The sequence below is a fragment of the Panicum virgatum genome, chromosome 7K (assembly GCF_016808335.1).
Source record: "Panicum virgatum strain AP13 chromosome 7K, P.virgatum_v5, whole genome shotgun sequence".
In the NCBI taxonomy this organism is placed as follows: domain Eukaryota; kingdom Viridiplantae; phylum Streptophyta; class Magnoliopsida; order Poales; family Poaceae; genus Panicum; species Panicum virgatum.
In genome coordinates this window covers 20874827-20891816 of record NC_053142.1, presented here as the reverse complement: position 1 = coordinate 20891816, position 16990 = coordinate 20874827, and the positions used below count along the sequence as shown (strand labels likewise).

Here is a 16990-nt window from a genome sequence, read left to right as displayed (position 1 = left end):
TGTCCCGTCAGCGGTCTGCCCCCACGCCTCTCGACGGTTACTTCTCGCACGCTCGCCGTTGCTCCGCCGACCTTGGCGCCCCTCCTCCGCCGGTCCGCGCGCCCCTCTACCGCCAGCTCAGCGCCGCCGAGCCGCTCCGCCGGCCGCGCTCCACCGACCCGCGCGCCCCTCCTCCTCCAGCTCGGCGTCACGGCACTCACTCCGCGCGCTCGACGGCGCGACCCGACCCGGCCGCTGCACGCTCGCCTCGCCTCGACCTCCTGCGGATCCACGCGCTCGGCTCGGCCAGCACCTCCCTCGCCGCCCGCGCTCAACGGCGCGCCGCCGCTGCCGGGGCAGGACGCTTCCCTTCCCTTCGACCGGCGCCCGCGCGCTCAACGGCGCGACACCGCCGCTGCTGCCAGGGCAGGACGCCTCACTGCCCTTCGCCCGGCGGCCGGCTCGAGCGCTCTCTCCCGCCGCGCTTCGCGCGCCGCTGCCTCTGCTCGGCTAGATGCCTCCCTCCCCTTCGACCCTGCGCCGCCCTCCCAGCCATAGCCACCTCCCCATCATCGAGGCACAGGTCCGGGGCGTCAGTTGAGGAGGATGGATCCGCGGAGGTGGTGGCCTAATGCTCTGCCATCCCCACATCTCCACCCGCTCGTACTCCCGTCCCCATGGTTCCTATTCCTGTCGTTGGCTCCAATCAGCAGGATCCACGGAGGTGCTGACGGATGCGCCGTTTGTGCAATCCCAGCAGCCTCACGGCCTATCTGCATCATCGCCGATCCAGCCGCAAGCGCCATCAAGGAGGTACCTTCAACTTAATCCTCCTGGGGTCACCTTCTTCTACACCTACGATATCAACGACCCCTCACGAGCGAAATCCTCCTTGTTGAGGTTCGTCCTCCCCTTTGCCGATCTCACGGAGTTGTTGCAGGGCATGTGGGAGAATTGTTAACATGTAGAAGCTATGGCTGGGCTGTCTGTGCAGGCCCCCACGAAGCCATGGCTGCCAGTAAGGATGCAAAACTAGGTGGCAATCAAGTATTCAGGTTGGTCACAGCAGGGACATGGCAAGAGGAAGAAAATACACATGATCTATATTGAGCCAAAACAATATCTGTCATCTAAGGTTGGTTTAGGATGAGAAAATACGGGTAATTTTTTCCAAAGGTATTTCTGCTCATGGGGATGGCCGCAACGCAGTATTTCAAAACCATAGTTCTGATGGGTTTTTGGTCAAACAGTTTTATCGTATTTTGTAGTATGCTAATACTCTAATTTGTTAGAATAGTATGCAAAGTAGTAGAGATTTTGATGTGATCTGGGGCATGAATTGACAATTATTATGCATATACCATAGTTTGTTGTAGAAACATTTTCTATTCAACTTTTGGTTAGTGCAGCTCCTATATTACAAACACCAGTGACTAGGTAATTTATGTAGACATCATGGAAGCAACAAAAGCATTAATTTTAAAAGAGAAGTAATTTGGTCCTCCGATGCCTTGCAATAAGGTCCGGCGGGTTGCTCCCAATTTGTGATGGATTTAGTATCAGCGCTGTGTAATCTACTGCAACCTGAGGACAAGATGTAAGTACCAGTCTAACTGAGCTTGTTTCTGAACGTACACATACTCTGCTTATATTGACTTCTAGGCAGTGCAGAATGTTGCAGCTTGCTTAATAATCATTGTGTACTCTTTCAACTATTCAATTGATCCTTTTTACTATCCTCCTAGACATTGGGTGGACCTGTATCCTTGCATAAATATATTTCATTTGGAGAACAAGAGTTCCACACTACCAGAAAAATGGGCATTCGTCCAACACGTTAGTACCGGGATGCATTTTTGTCCGGTACTAATGTGTGAAATTAGTACCAGGTAGAAATTTTTGGTCCTCGGAGACCATTTAGTACCGGTCAGTAACACCGATCGGTACTAAATGTCACATTTTAGTACCGGTCGGTGTTACCGGCCGGTACTAAAATGGCACGTCAATTTAGTACCGGTCGGTAACACCGACCAGTACTAAAATGCGATATTTAGTACCGGTCGGTGTCTTGGCCCAGTACTAAATGGTCCTCCACGAGTTGGTTCAAAAGGAAAACATCTCTCACCCAGTCACATCTGATGCATAGGTGAGATGGTAAGCAATCAACGCGCGAGGCTGGAGGTCATGGGTTCGAATCCTCGCGCACGCGCATTTACCCGAGGGTTCGTCAATTTTTTCCTTTATTTTTTGGGCTCAAAACCATTTAGTGACGGTCCGTGTTACTAACTGGTACTAAATGGACCATTTAGTACCGGGCATTTTGACCGGTACTGTGACAGCCCAGATTTTTAAAATATTAAGCAGGAGAAATTAAACTAAAGTTCAGTTGAAGTCTAAGTGAGAAAGTAAAATTTTGTACATGAAATGACGAGTTCTTCAAATTACAGTTTCGAAATGTTTAAATTATCTTTCAAATTGTAACAAAGAGGTTTTCAAAATAAATTTTAAACCGTTGCTTAAATGGACTTTTGCCCAAAACCAATGTTGTAGGTTTTGGAATGACGAACAATGTTCGTGTTCAAAGTTTTTCGAGTTGCCACACAAAAATGGGAGAAAAATTTGAATTTCAAAGTGTAGAGGACATTTTCAAATACACTCAAGTTTCAAATTTTATCTTTCAAATGAAGTCTCAAATGAAAAAGTGCCTAAAACAAAAGTTGTAGATCTCGAAATTTTAAGCAAGTTTTATATTCAAAAGTTTTTCATTTGACCTTTGGAAAAGGGATAAAAATTGAGTTTACAAACTGGAGTTTTGAACTTTGTTTTATTTACGAAACTGCCCTCACTCCATCTCCCTTCTCTGTTTCTCGCCGTGACGGCGTTCGCCGCCGGCGTCAGCCATGCGCTGCGTCCTCGCGCGCGCCCCTGGCCAAACCACCTCGTGCGTCCTCAGTTTCGCTCAAAACCGCTCCCCCTGGCGCCCCTCGAGCGCGACACGCGCCCCGCCGTCCCCTGTCTGCCACGCCGCACGAGGATGGCCATCGCCGTGCCTCCGTGTCGAGCCATCTCGCCACCGCTTAAGCCGTCTCCAGTCCACTCACGAGCAAAATCAAAATTGGCCTATCCACTCTCGCTCCTCAAAGCTAGAGCCCGAGCTCCCCTCTCCGTTGCTCAGAGCGCTGCCGGCGCCATAGCCGCTAGCTCGCCGCCGGAATCCCTTCTCTGACCTCCGTGCGCCCGAACCGGGCAACCCACAAGCTCGCACACCCTCCACCGCAGCTCGCCAGCCCGTCCCTCGTCACCTAGGCCCGCTGGAACACCTCCTGCTGCCGCCATGGGCGCCGCCGCCCCTACCTCACCGTGGAGCCTCTAGCTCCGGCCTTCCCCGGGCCAAATCAACCCCGCAGCGAGCTTCCTCTCGCCGTGGCGCAGCTCACCGACCCCTCCGCGCCCCCGTTCCCTCGCCGGAGCAACCCTGCCGCCACGCAGCACCGCCGCCGGCGCCCGCGGCGAGCCCGCCTCCGGCTGTCCCGCGCTCAACCGAAGCCACCCCAAGGTAGCTCCTGACCTCCTCTAGATCCTCCACCCCGGCGTCGTACCGTGGCGTGGATTCTTGTAGTCGAGGGCGGTGGGCCTGTTCCGTAAAGCGGGAATTGAAGGGAAAAGTCGCGTGGGCGAAGCGAGACATCGATCCGTGTGTGTTAGGTCTGCCTGGCTAGGTTAACAAATTCGATTCGAATCGTCCGCTTCTCACGGTTTGGGACTGCTTAACCCTTTTGCCACACAGAGTAAAAAGTGAAAGATGATGGTGATGAATATAGCTGGTTGGATGATGAAAGATAATTGTTTTCACCATGTATGCTATTGGGTAGATGCTCATTTAGAATGGTTAATTGAACTAGAACCTGAAAGCTAAAACCTGAAATTAAGGATCTACTCTTTACTGCTTTTCGGCAAAACAAATCCCTCTAGCCAAAAGCCTTACATGTCTAGATAAAGGGCTAAGTATATACCCTTAGTCGGGTAAGACTTGCTGAGTATTAGTATACTCAGTCTTACTTGTGGCTTTGTTTTTTAGGTGGTACATTGGAGGTTATATTTGACGTCATGTACGGGCTTGATCATGATGTCTGGTTTCGTCGCTAGTCTATCGTGTATTTTCTGCTGCACTTAAACTCTGTTGTACTTTTATAAATTCGAACTCGGTTTGTAATAATAATTCAGTTTCATACTCTGCACAGTAAAATTTGCGGAATGTTGTATTCTCTGAACTGCTTTGTCAATCCTGTTTCAAGTGGTTTAATCGGGATTTTACCCGACAGCACTGCCGGGTTACTCCGTTTTAAGTGCGCGTTAACCCTTGTTGCCGTTTCGAGGATGGTTAGCGCACTTAAGCCGGATTAATTTAGGTGGGACTGCCACAAGTACTAAATGATGTCTCGTCTAGTACCGGCCAACCGGTACCGGTCGGGAGCCGGGTACTAAATAGGGGTTCCCGACTGGTACTAATAGGCGTTTTTCTAGCAATGCCAGCTAATTATAAATTTTTGGTTTTGGCTTCTACTGCATGGTAGATGCTGGCTGGACAACGGTTGGCAGCACATACATGTTTTCCGGGACATGTTATTGAGCTTTATGTGCTCAAGACAGGGAGACAGTCGAACAACTGATCCTGCATTCCTCATCAATCAGCGAAGAAGTCTGGTTCAGACTGCTCTGGATGGCAGGTCAGTATATCCGGACACCTGTGACTAAAACCTCATTCGCTCAGTGGTGGATGAAGGAGAAGTGAAGGAGCTGATTCACATTCTTCAACGGTAAGATGATCTTCTTGAAATGTGAAAGCTAATCTTTATCTTTATCAAGTCATATTTCACATAAATTTATCATCGATCATCGTCTGAGCATTATTGTACTTACCATTCATGTGGCATTTGGCTCTTGCTCTTCCATCCAGTGTCCATACAGTCAGTGGTGGAGCTTCATGTCAAATTCAAAGGCATCCAACACTTAATTTGAGAGCAAATCACTGAAGATTTCCTAAAGAGAAGGTGTCAACAAGATTTGCTCCTGAAGGATCAAAGCATACTCCTCAGTTCTCACCAATCATGGGACTTTAGTGGAAGGGGCAATAGAGTACTGACCCTGGTCGGCTGGTTTTCAGGTCATTGTGATTTGTGGTCATTAACTTCCATGATGCATTTTTTTCTTTCTTTGCATTTGTGGGCTAGAAGGATCTTCCTTGCAGGTGCACATCACATATGCAAAATCTTATAGGATATTTCCCTTTCTCAAATTTGTGTGTTTTAGGAATATGAATTATGTATATGCAAAAGTTAACTTAAAGTATATTTGGATGTGCCAATCAGTTGGACCCTTGATGAAACCAACATTTCCTCTTGCAGGTGGATTACTCACTCTATTAGTCATATTGCTTTATTCAAGCATTTGTCTGAAATATATATGATTGGAATACTACTGTCAGATTTTGAGGATCCTCATCCGTTTGTGCATGTAGGAGCAAGAGCTTTGCTCGAATGTGTTGAAGTGAGAAATATTCATGAGGGGCCACGGCGACTTTGATGATGTTGCCGGTGCGAGGGCAAAATAAAATAGTAATATTTTTCAATAAAAGATAGATTAATATTTATGTAAATAACTAGACAAATTTATGGGTAAACATGTCAAGTTTTGGTAGTCCCACTCTCACCTGGCTTTGTTATGTTTTTCATTTCTTTGGTGACAAGCATGTTTAGTCAAGGTGGCTATCTATTCTTGTCTTTCAAATATTGTATGATCGCTGCGGGCTATGTATGGCTTCATGCCCATTCATATTCAGAGGGAACTCGTTCCTCCCGTAGCAACGCACGAGCACGATCCTATTCTAGTATAATTTTAATGAAAATCAATAATATCATAATAATTCAGTATAATTATCGAAATGAAAATCAGTAAAACTGTTCTCACCTTTTTTTAAAAGAAGATGTGAATACTTTTTCTAGTATAATGAAAGTCAATAATATCATAATAACTTCAAGTATAGTTATCTAAATAAAAATCAGTAAACTTGTTGAGATTACTCTGATATTTTAGCTACTAGCACTCCTCCGACAGTTATTCCTAGGTCTTCTCCAACAATTAAGCTAGGGCACTAGCGCTAAGGCACATGTGTTGTATTGTTGAGATTACTCTGATGTACTAGTATTAGTTTTAATACTAGTAGAGATATTCTGATTTTTACACAATAATCAAAGTTGAAGTGGATTCTAAAATAACGAAAGGTGATGGGAGGAGATTTAAGTGTTGGCCCACTGTACATCAAAAGGTGTGCTGAGACATCTTTGTCTAAGATTTAGTTTTTCTCTCTCCTCTATATAGGAAAATAAGATGATTCTAAAAGCTTATATATGTGACATAGTTGGAAGAGGCCTTACGGTTATAGATTTCTAAAACTGTAGTGATGAGTCAATTCATGGGAAGATCTATACGTGACATATTTATTTCTCAGTTTACCAAACTATTACACATGATCTAAAAAGTGATTCTTCATCTTTCCGCCGCCCACGTTCTCTCAGAAAGGCATTGAGTCAACCTTGCGATTGGTTACATTGCCCAGAGATTGCTTGAGGTGATGGTTCCACTAATCATCACCTCAAGCGCGCAAGCAGATTAGCTAGATGGGCGTGTTAGGTACGGCCGACTATTTATTATTGCAGTATGGAGAGAAAAAGAATATATGCATACATGCATGCAGAAAAGACAAAAAAATAACATCACCTATTATATGCATACATGCATGCAGAAAGGACCAAAAAAATAACATCACCATATGCAAATAAGTTTGAAATAAAAAAAGTCATCTAGCGGATATGCAAATGAAATTCTGATTGCACCATCATATTCCTTGCTACAAGATCTTCAAGACAAGATCACAATTGACTATGTTTGGAGAAATTTGTTGAAGAAATTTTTCATAAAATTTGAACTTATTGACTAGGCGAACAAATGCCTATCCTTTTGTGGACAAATGTTAAACCTAACGAACAAATAATAGTATAGTGCAAACAAACTTTTAAATATCACAAACATTTAATTACCGATATGTACTAAAACTGAGCACACGAACAAAAATTTTATATGCATGAACAAAAAAATTGTATACAATGAATAAATAATTTAACATCATGAACAAATGATTATACGTTGAAAATAAAAAGTCTAAATGATAAGTAAATTACTCTTACATGTTAAAAATTTTATCTGCAAAACTGAATAAATAAGTAAAATAGATTATTATTATTGAAAATTAATAATATAGTCTAGTTATATGAAATAAAATCAATGAGTTTTATATAAGAATGATGAGAAAATAAGTTAAAAAAACTAAAGGAAAGAAAATAGAATAAAGTAGAATAAATGAAAAAAAAGAAAGGAACAAAATCATATTTGGTAGAAACCCGACGGGTATCACTAACCCAAACCCGCACCCGCCAAGGTAAAATCATACTCGTTAAAAAACCCATACCCGTCGCGGATATGATTTCATGCCCATACCCGTACCCGTACCCGTACCTGTGCGGGTTTTTTTTTGTACCCGCGGGTTTCCCGCACCCGATAGAAGAAGCAACAAAATTTAATAGAAAGCATAAACAAATACACAATGCATTATAGGCAAATGAGTCTATGAGTAGGTAATCATCCATGGGAATGGAAGTACATGAGTCTAAGTCTCTCTTAGCATGTGATTGGACCTTATTTTGATACAAGGCCTTGTGACATTGGTATTTTAGGTTATATGTTGTCGGGTTTATTGTACCCACGGGTTTACGGGTTTGGGTACTTGGAGAACAAATCCGCACCCGCAAACCCCACGGGTACGAAGTTTATCCCATTAAGAAACCCGCGGGTATTAAATTTAGTCTATGCCCGCACCCTAATGGAGCAAAAACCCATCGGGTTTCGGGTACCTGTTGCCATCCCGGGGCCACACCGAGCGAAGCGCTATGGGCCAAATAAACTAACTAACCAGCCCACCAGCGGACACATCATTCTTCAGGTGATGATGGATTGGAGCTTCATAGCATAGGTGACATATTGTCACGGTGAGGGGCGTGGATATTTTTTTTCATGTATCCTTAGACGTGTTTGGAATGGTAGTCTTGTACCAAATACTTGTAAAATACGAGGTTATAAAAGTATACATGTTACATTGGAAAATGCTTAGTATACTGAAAGTTTTAGCCTGTTACACCTAGGAAAATAAATTCACCTCATCAGGTGATAAACTTTTTCCGAGGAATATGGGGCTCAACCTCTCCATCCCTCCCGTTGTGTTGGAAACATAGCAACTCAGTCTAGTGCTCAACTTATCCCTTCTTCCCTGCGAGATTTCACTAGTGCTCACAAGAAAATGCAGGTGGATTACAGATTTACAGGTGCAAAGTTTACCATTCTCCCAAACAGGTCTTAATCTGATAATAGTACCTCCAAAATCCAAAAATGAAATAAGATGTTAAGTCTTGTTTCCCTTACTAGCATAGACGCACGTGCGACACGCACGTGATTTCTAGGCATACTAAAAAGACTAATTGGAGGATAGACTTATATTTTGTATTTTTGCAGATAACTGGAGCGTGTTGATTTGTTTTTTTTGTGTCATGATCAGCGTGTTTGGAAGAAAAGATTGTGCCACTGTCATCTTTCAACCCTGATACCTGGTTTACAGCCACTTTGCCAACAGAAAACGAATTTTTTTTCTTTCGAGATCACTCTGACCAGTTCGGTTGAGTTCAGGTGCAGGATTCTGATTTTGGCTTGCCTTGAATGAATCATGTTGCTTGTTCAGATAACGATGAGTAAAATAGACAGTGCCTCTTGATGTGTTAGACGATGCAATAGTCAATTCCCCTCGTCTATCCTTGGCTTGATGGGTCACCAAGAGTTCATCAACCCAACATGTTGCGGCAGCCCCACCGTCCCACGCACTACGCAGGATCCGCAGGCCTGGCCGCTGCAGCTACGAAAATCTGCATTCATATTCCTTATGGCCAAGCCAGCTACAGAGGACCTGCATTAATCTTCCCCATGGCCAAACCAACAAGAACTGGGCTCGTTTGTGCCTCTATTGTTGGGATTTGGGAATCGAACTGACTTAACTCAAATTGCTTGAAGGGATTGGCAGAATTAGTCATGAGGAGGCACATGACTGATCTATTTATGTTGCAGATGGACTGGGAGCTCGAATTTTCGAGAACGAAAGAAGCTCGTAGCGGTCGCACAGGACGGATTTTACCGCCCGCCGCGACGAACCGTGCCCTCACTGCCCCTGGTTCTACTGCCTCACTATGTTGCTGCAGACAGCAGACCACAACCATGGCTGGCTACTCATAGCCACCCGCCCAGCAAGCTTTGCCGCTCGTGAGTTGTGACCTTGAGCCAGTTCGTGCTCCTAGGCTCCGCGTGTGGTGTGACATCAAGGTCAATCCCCGTGAGATGAGATGTGACTGCTCAACCTCGACACCGACCGGCGCAAGCTGCTCCAGCTCGTCGCCCGCGTTGAGGGCCTCCAGGTCCATCAAAGCAGGGATGGTGAAGTTCGCCGGGGAGGATGCGCAGGTCGCGTCGTGCAGGTCGTCGGACGAGTGGAGGAAGAAAAAGGGCTGACAGGTGGGCTCAACTATAGTTTTTCCATTATTTTGGTCTAAGAGGAGGGTTAGGATGGCGTCGGTTGAAAAAAACAATTGAGTTTTGATAGAAACCCTCTCTAACTTGTATGTTTTATGGGTCTTCACTTTTTTTCATTTCACTTGGCTCTGACACAGGGATCCAGCGTGATGGGTGATGGATTTTTAATTATTTTCGATTTTTATAATATAAAAGATAGATATATCTTTATAGTATAGAAGATAGATAGATTCAGGCGTCGATTTTTTATCGGACGGTCGTTCGGGCCCTGTGGCCCCGTCGAGCCATACGAATCATCCCCTTCCTCTCTTATGCTGAACACAGCGGAGGGAGCACGAGCAAATTTGCTCCATCCTCATTTCCCACGTCCTCTCTGTTTACAGTGCCAAATAATATCTACAGTGCCAAATAGTATATTTGCTCTTTTATTTCCTCCTTCCACTGTGTACGGTCTTATCCGCCGACGCCGCGAGGATCTCCGTTGAGCTCAGCCGTTGAACCACAGAGCCGGAGGCCATGGCGGCCACGCCGACCACCCCCTTTCCGCGCCTCCTCGCCCCGGGTCCACCACACCTCGCCGCGCGCCCTTCCTTCTCCTCCACCCTCCGCACTCCTTCCATCTCCCTCTCCTATTCCCTCCCCCGCCCCCGCCACCGCCACCACTACCGCCTCGCCGCCGCGTCCAGGGATACCACCAGCAAGAAGAGGCAAGAGCAAGAGCAAGAGCCTGCACCGTCCGCGGCGGATGGAGCAGCGGAGAAGAGCACGGAGGAGGCGGAAGGGGCGTCGCCCGGGGAGAAGAGCCCGGAGGCGGTGGCGGCGGAGCTGAAGGAGGTGCTGCGGGCGCGGAAAGCGGCGGAGGCCGCCGATGGTGGCGGCGGGTGGTGGGCGGGAGTCGCGCAGGAGATGTCCGAGATCGAGTGGCCGGCGCCCGGGAAGGTGGTGGGCACCACTGGCGTCGTGCTCGGCGTCATCGCGGGCTCCACCGTCGCGCTGCTATCCGTCAACGCGATCCTCGCCGAGCTCTCTGACCGCGTCTTCGCTGGCCGCGGGCTCCAGGACTTCTTCGGCTGACGCCGCGGCGTCGTCAGGTTTTCTTCAGGACGAGGATAGGCGTATGCTGGTTCGTGAACTCTGTAACTACTGTTTTCTTGCATTTGGGTGATACTAGTGGTAGCTAGGGTTATAGATCAAGTGCTGGAGGGGAGGCTCCAATTATGTATTTTTTTACTTATAATGATAATAAACTAAGTGCTCATTTTTTGCTTATACTCAAACAACTGGCTCAGTGACATTTCTTCATTTTAAAAGCATACGATTAATGCTATGCTATTCCAGTACACTAGAACAATAGTAGTTTTGACGAACTGAATTTTGCTCACTGCCTTTGTTCCCCCTAGTAGCTTCATTTCAACTCTGACGAGGTACTGATAAATCGGTTTATCAGTAATTATGTACGATGTGAAGGGACTGGAACTTCCTGCTGTCTAGGTTATGTGGAGTTCCTGTTAACAAAGTGTACAATTGAAGCATAGTAGTTTCAAAGAGGATTTCTATCTCAGCCTTGATTGAACTGACCAGGTATGGATTGGGTTTTCATTTTAATGACATTAGTCGTATCCTCTGTTTTGTGGGTTTGGCAAATGATTGCATGTTTCTGTAGCAATTCTCTTCTCACCGTTAAGTAGAATGTAGTTCTTTTTCCTCTGAGATGATTGTATAATCATGAAGAAACAAGAGCAAAACTGTTCTCATCTATACTAGGGATCTTTCTTAGTCATTTTGTATATGAAGGCATGGGTTAAATTATTTCCTTTCCATTTGAGTCTTATACAATGGTAGATACAATTTAATCTGGAAGGAAGCTGGTGTTGCGGTACAGCTGGATGCAGCAGCATACAATGTTGCAATTTGGAGTCTCCTGTTCTATGAAAATAGCCCTAACAATTTCAGTTAAATATCAATTGAAAATTTACTTTTCTATTTAAATTCAAAAGACTGCACCCAACAACCAATTTTGATGTACCAAAATCACTAGGAAGAAACTCAAAGATGGTGAGGTGCACCATTTGTTTGAAGTTGCACAGTTGTTTGAAGGGCTTCGAGTCCAAAGGAGCAAATGGTGTGCTCTTTCTGTCAAAGTGAGGGTCAATGGCTTACTGGCCTTAGGCCAATTTCAGTGGGGTGTTAAAAGGAGTGTCATGGACATTAAATTTGCTAACATATATCAATAGTATGAGGAGAGAGGAGATATGATTGTCATGAAATATAAGAGGAGTGTCATCACCATGACACTCTACTGGCACAGTTCTCAAGTTTTCAGTCTTGGTAACTGCTTCGATGACACTCCCGCTGAGACTGGCCTTAGTTATCGATCTGTTTTACTTGTTATGTGTAGCCCAGTTGGGTTTTGTAGATAAAGGGCATACAACAATACTAATATCTGTACAGTTTCGTGCATGTGGTTTTGTCATCTGTTCAACTTTTCATCCATGTTTGGGATCACCATCTATGGTTTCAGATCAGTTCAGACTATGCGAATTATTCAGAATACCCTGTACAACCAGTCCTTTTGATTTTTGTGCTGATTATCAGAGAAATTGTTGACCTATATTTGATTTTGTTATTTCTTAATCTCGCAAACATGCATGAAAAACTCATTCAGATTCAGAGGCAGTTTCAAGTTTGAAAAGAAAAAAAAATCAGTGCAGTTGCATTTTCATGCTAGATAGCCTCTAGGACTAGTTTTCAAAAAAAAAAAGATAGCCTCTAGGAGGAGCAGAGCCTCAACGCACACTGCTAGCAGCACTATGTTTCGTTATTTTAGTGGATGCCCCTTGGATAATAGTATCAGATGGTTGATGACTTGATGGGACTCAGTCTCAGGATGGACCTGTGTCTGTGTGTGACGATTCCGTGCTCGCATGGAAGCCCTTTTCCAAAGTATTATATATTTTCGTAACCATTAACACGGCAGATTATAATTTTTTTTAAGACTGATAAGGTAGTATGGGCACTGGTGCTCGTGCCCAGCCGCCGGAGTCAAAGACAAGCCGCGTCTTCCTCCGCAGCCGTTGCTTTCACGCGGCTGGGGAAAAGCATCCCGCGGGGACCACCGGTGACACTGCGCTTTCCCTTGCTTTCGTTTACTAGTCGGCCCGGTGCACGCACGGCTCATTCGCCGCGCAAAGGCCAAAGGGTCAATGCGTGCGCGCAGGCATGAATCAGAGCTGGCACCTGCGTTTTATCATTTGTTTCTTTTCCCATCTGTCCTTTTAGATTACCTTGATTAGATCTTCCACCAAGTGAATAACAAATTTCATTGCTCGTTTTGCTTTCTACTCGAGCTCTCGAAGTGTAAAATGTCCATGCGAATCAAGCAACCTTTTTTGTGTGTCGTCATCTAAAAAGGTAAGTTCTGTATACACAAGCATTTCAAAACTAAAAACTAAAGGTCATTCCACGAAACCGCAAGGCTGCTTGATTGCTTCCTTGTTGCTTAGGCGAGAACGCTTAAACAAAGCGAGATCAACGCTTAACACAAAACGGGATGCGAATGTGTCGATGGGATCTCCTCTGCGGCTCCACAAATTTCCTATTCTTAGTATAACATTAATACCATTTCTCCTGTTTTCAGGGAAAATGGCAAAAGGTCTAGAGGAATGTAAGCATATCCATCCGCTCATTGGATATCTGATCTCTCTCATATCAAATCATACAGTGTTTGCTAATTTCGCATATTTCAAAGGGACAGCAAGTTAACTTTGTTTTTGCCACGCATTTTCTTTCCTGTTTATTGGGCCATGTTCAAACGATGGTTATTCTTTGTCCTCTGCGCACGGCTCAAATTGCCCAATGGATTATGGATGGATGAACACAAAGCACTGGTCCATGTTCCCCGCATCACCAGATACACAGACAGGGACAGCTGATAAGATAATCGCGCAACGTAAAGGTCAAAAGCGCGGCGACGGCGAGCCAAGAAATTTGACTGCTTTTTTTTTTCCTTTCCTTGTTCTTGGCTGCTGGAATGAGAGATCATGGCTGGCCGCACGATGATCGTCTCCGGTGCCGGCCGGGAGACTGGTTAAATAAGCTTACTCTTCCTGTGGAGGGCGGTGACGGTGCCGTCCTTGTTGGCGACGATGACGGTGGTGGCCATGCCGAGGAACATGCCGTGCTCGACGACGCCGGTGATCCGGAGGAGGCGGTCGCTGATGTCTTGCAGGTCGCCGCGTATGCCATCCTCGAAGAACATCTCGACGATGTAGTTGCCGTTGTCGGTGACGAACGGCGCCGAACCCAGGTCGGCGTCCACGACCGTCCTGAGCCTGGCGTGGAAGCCCGGCAATCCGTCGAACACCTTGCAGATGAGGCCCAGCGTGTGGGGCGCGCCGAAGGGGATGACCTCGACGGGGACGGCGCCCGTGCACCCGAGCCTGGGCACGAGCTTGGACTCGTCGACGATGACGACGAACCGCTCCCCGGCGCCCTCGATCATCTTCTCCCGCAGCAGCGACCCGCCGCGGCCCTTGACGAGGTTGAGGTCCGGGTCGACCTCGTCGGCGCCGTCGATGGAGAGGCGGATCCGGGCGCCCGAGGCCGCGTCGAGCGGGAGTAGCGGGATCCCGACGCGGGCCGCGTGGAGCTCCGTCTTGAGGGAGGTGGGCACGCCGGCGACCCCCGGCAGCGCGCCCGCGCGGAGGAGGTCACCCAGGTGGTCCAGCGCGTGCGCCGCGGTGGAACCCGTGCCGAGGCCCAGCGTCATGCCGGGCTCCACGAACTCCACCGCGCGGTGCGCTGCCACGCGCTTGAGCTCGTCCTGCGACAGCTTCCCGGACGGCGGCGGCGAGGCGGCGGCGCTGCCCATGGCGAGGGAGTCGGGGAGATATTTGGGAATGGGAGGCGGGAATGGGATGGGATAGGGCCGGGGGATGGGGAATCAATCAATCGGCGAATCCGGATGGTGCTCTGGGGCATTTAAAGGCATCGGAATGCGTGAAAGCAGCCATGACACGGCTCTGCTACAAGATGCTCGGATTTGCAAATCGGTCGGCGTGTTTAGTTCCTTTTTTGAAATTTCGAAAAAGAATATTTTTACATTTAAAATATTAAATATAGTCTAATTAAAAAATTAATTACAGAACTCGTCTGTAAACTACAAGACGAATCTAATGAGTTTAATTAATTCATCATTAGCATATGTCTACTGTAAATTTACTGTAGCAATTTAGTGTCTAATTACGACCTAATTATACTCATTAGACTCGTCTCGTGATTTACAGTCTATTTGTGTAATGCGATTGTTATTCAATTACATTTAGTACACCATGCAGGCGATTTACAAATCTTTTGAAATTTGGATCTAAACGTTCAAATTTCTTAAACCCATGTGTAGTTTAATAATTGAGATTGCTTAATTCAGTTATTTTAGAGCATTAGTTTTGGCGCAAAAAAGGGAGGGATGAAAATAATTAGTCTTTTTCATGTGCTAGTTTTATCCTCCATGGAGAATGAGACCATTATTGATGATCAGTTTTTATCTTACTGTTTTCTAGATACCATCTCATGTAAAATGGGATGAAATCATGAGCGAAACAAACTAAAAAAATGTAGAGGGGCTTATCATAGCATTTAAATGTTGCCTTAGGTTGCGGAATAAAACACTCGGTAGACATTCAGTTGGTTTCCAACGCATGAGGATGGAATGAAATGATCTCAATGAAGTTTCACTCTATTTCCATGTATGTTGGAAACATTATGCACTGGTTTTCTTCGTGATGAAACTCATCTCCTCTCTTTTTTATAACTTCTTCGCTGTCATCAATTTTGCTGATGTGTAATCACAATGCAATTATTAGAAAAATGCACAATATTGATTTTCATGTTGCTGTGCTCCGAAGATGTCTCATAGTCCACTAACTCCTCATCATCCAGCACGGGAGGAATTAGGGGCATCTGTTTCGGAAGGAGCTGAAACAGGCATCATCGATTCGGCTGTCCCCTCAACAACAGGCTCAACGGACTGGTCGTCAACACTGGTTAGAGCGGTCGGGTGGAGTGGTCCGATTAGTCCTGCTAGCTGGTCAACTGACTTGACCCGCCACTTTTTGTTCCGAGGGATCATGGGCATGTACTTGTTGAATTGTTCATCCCTCAGCTTCTCGGCCTCCTGCTCCTTTTGTTCTTAATGGCGCAGGCACTGCGACCTCCTCTTTTGTGTATGATTCAACCCCGGTGGGCACCACCTATGTTGAGAGTACTTATCTGTGGAGCTACTGCTGACTTCTTGATCATTGGCCATGATAGGCTTCTGGATAGAAGAATTAACCGACTTGCCAAAAACCATCGTTTGCTTACCAACATCCTTGACAACCATGTTGACATTGCCGATTTGCACAACATCATCAGCTGCGGGTTTTCTAGAATCCATCTACATGGGCTGCACCTCGTCCTTCTTTTCCTATGGTAACTGAGGAGGCCTTGCTAATTTTACCTACGTAGATGTATAGATTTCATACATGGCACATGAGTGACGAACGAGGCTAGGACCATGGTGGGGGTCAACTATAGCGACTAGGATTTCTTACGTAGGGAAGGTACCTTCTAAGTAAACTTTGAAGATGTGCATCATGTATACTATTGAGAGGCCCTCAACTTCTCTCTGATCGGCTGCTAAGTCTCTTATCTTGAGAACATTATCTTATATTAATCATTGCTCTTTTTATTTTGTTGGATTTACTTTTTATTGTATCATGCAGAATGGAGATTCGAAGATGCTAGAGAGAGTGGTGGACTCATAATATGGGCTTCATGGATCCCAACCTTATTAAGCAGGCAAATTTACGACACAAAAATAGGAGACATTTGCAGAGCATTCTGGTCCTTGGATCATCAGCAATAGAAAGCCTATGTATTTTTACCACATACAACTTTGAGTGAGTGTTTATGACTCATAAGTCTTTTCTATTCTTAACTAAATGTTAAGTATAATACATGCATGCTTGTATATCTATATGTGCATCTTTCACTTGATATTACTCTTGATCAACATTGAATCTAGCAAACTTCTTGTGTTTGACTCATTAAGGAAACCACAAAGCAAAATCCAACACATAATGGACACGTTGAGAAGGTATATTTGTACAAAACACAACACATTTCTATATCTACAAATTTTATTTTAGTTTTTAAAACAATGAAGCATCAAATATATAACTTTGATTTTTATGCACAGGCTATGGAAAGCTTTTCGGAAAAAGCAACGCGGTATTTTCGCCAAAAAGAATTTAATGTCAGAATGGACTTACCTATATGTGTGTTTGCT

At 45.6% G+C, this 16990-nt stretch overlaps 2 protein-coding genes and 1 long non-coding RNA gene across 5 annotated transcripts; 2 read left to right on the top strand and 1 right to left on the bottom strand.

Annotated features, from left to right (window-relative positions):
- The first annotated feature begins 44 nt into the window (after positions 1-44).
- LOC120640499 lies at positions 45-5676 on the top strand. Of its 3 annotated transcripts, XR_005661840.1 has the most exons (4): positions 45-879; positions 974-1114; positions 1501-4796; positions 4937-5676. It is a non-coding gene; the product is annotated as an uncharacterized LOC120640499 (long non-coding RNA). The 3 variants fall into 3 exon arrangements; XR_005661839.1 differs by having other exon boundaries at positions 45-792; positions 920-4796; XR_005661838.1 differs by having other exon boundaries at positions 974-4796.
- Positions 5677-10108: 4432 nt separating this feature from the next.
- Positions 10109-10990, top strand: LOC120640498 (preprotein translocase subunit SECE1-like). The gene has a single exon (XM_039916359.1). The coding sequence runs from the start codon at positions 10180-10182 to the stop codon at positions 10735-10737; it is 558 nt and encodes a 185-aa protein (XP_039772293.1). The 5' UTR covers positions 10109-10179; the 3' UTR covers positions 10738-10990.
- Positions 10991-13504: 2514 nt separating this feature from the next.
- On the bottom strand, positions 13505-14614 carry LOC120640496 (probable ribose-5-phosphate isomerase 2). The gene has a single exon (XM_039916358.1). It carries the CDS (start codon positions 14531-14533, stop codon positions 13751-13753), a length of 783 nt encoding a protein of 260 aa, XP_039772292.1. The 5' UTR covers positions 14534-14614; the 3' UTR covers positions 13505-13750.
- Between the last annotated feature and the right edge of the window lie 2376 nt (positions 14615-16990).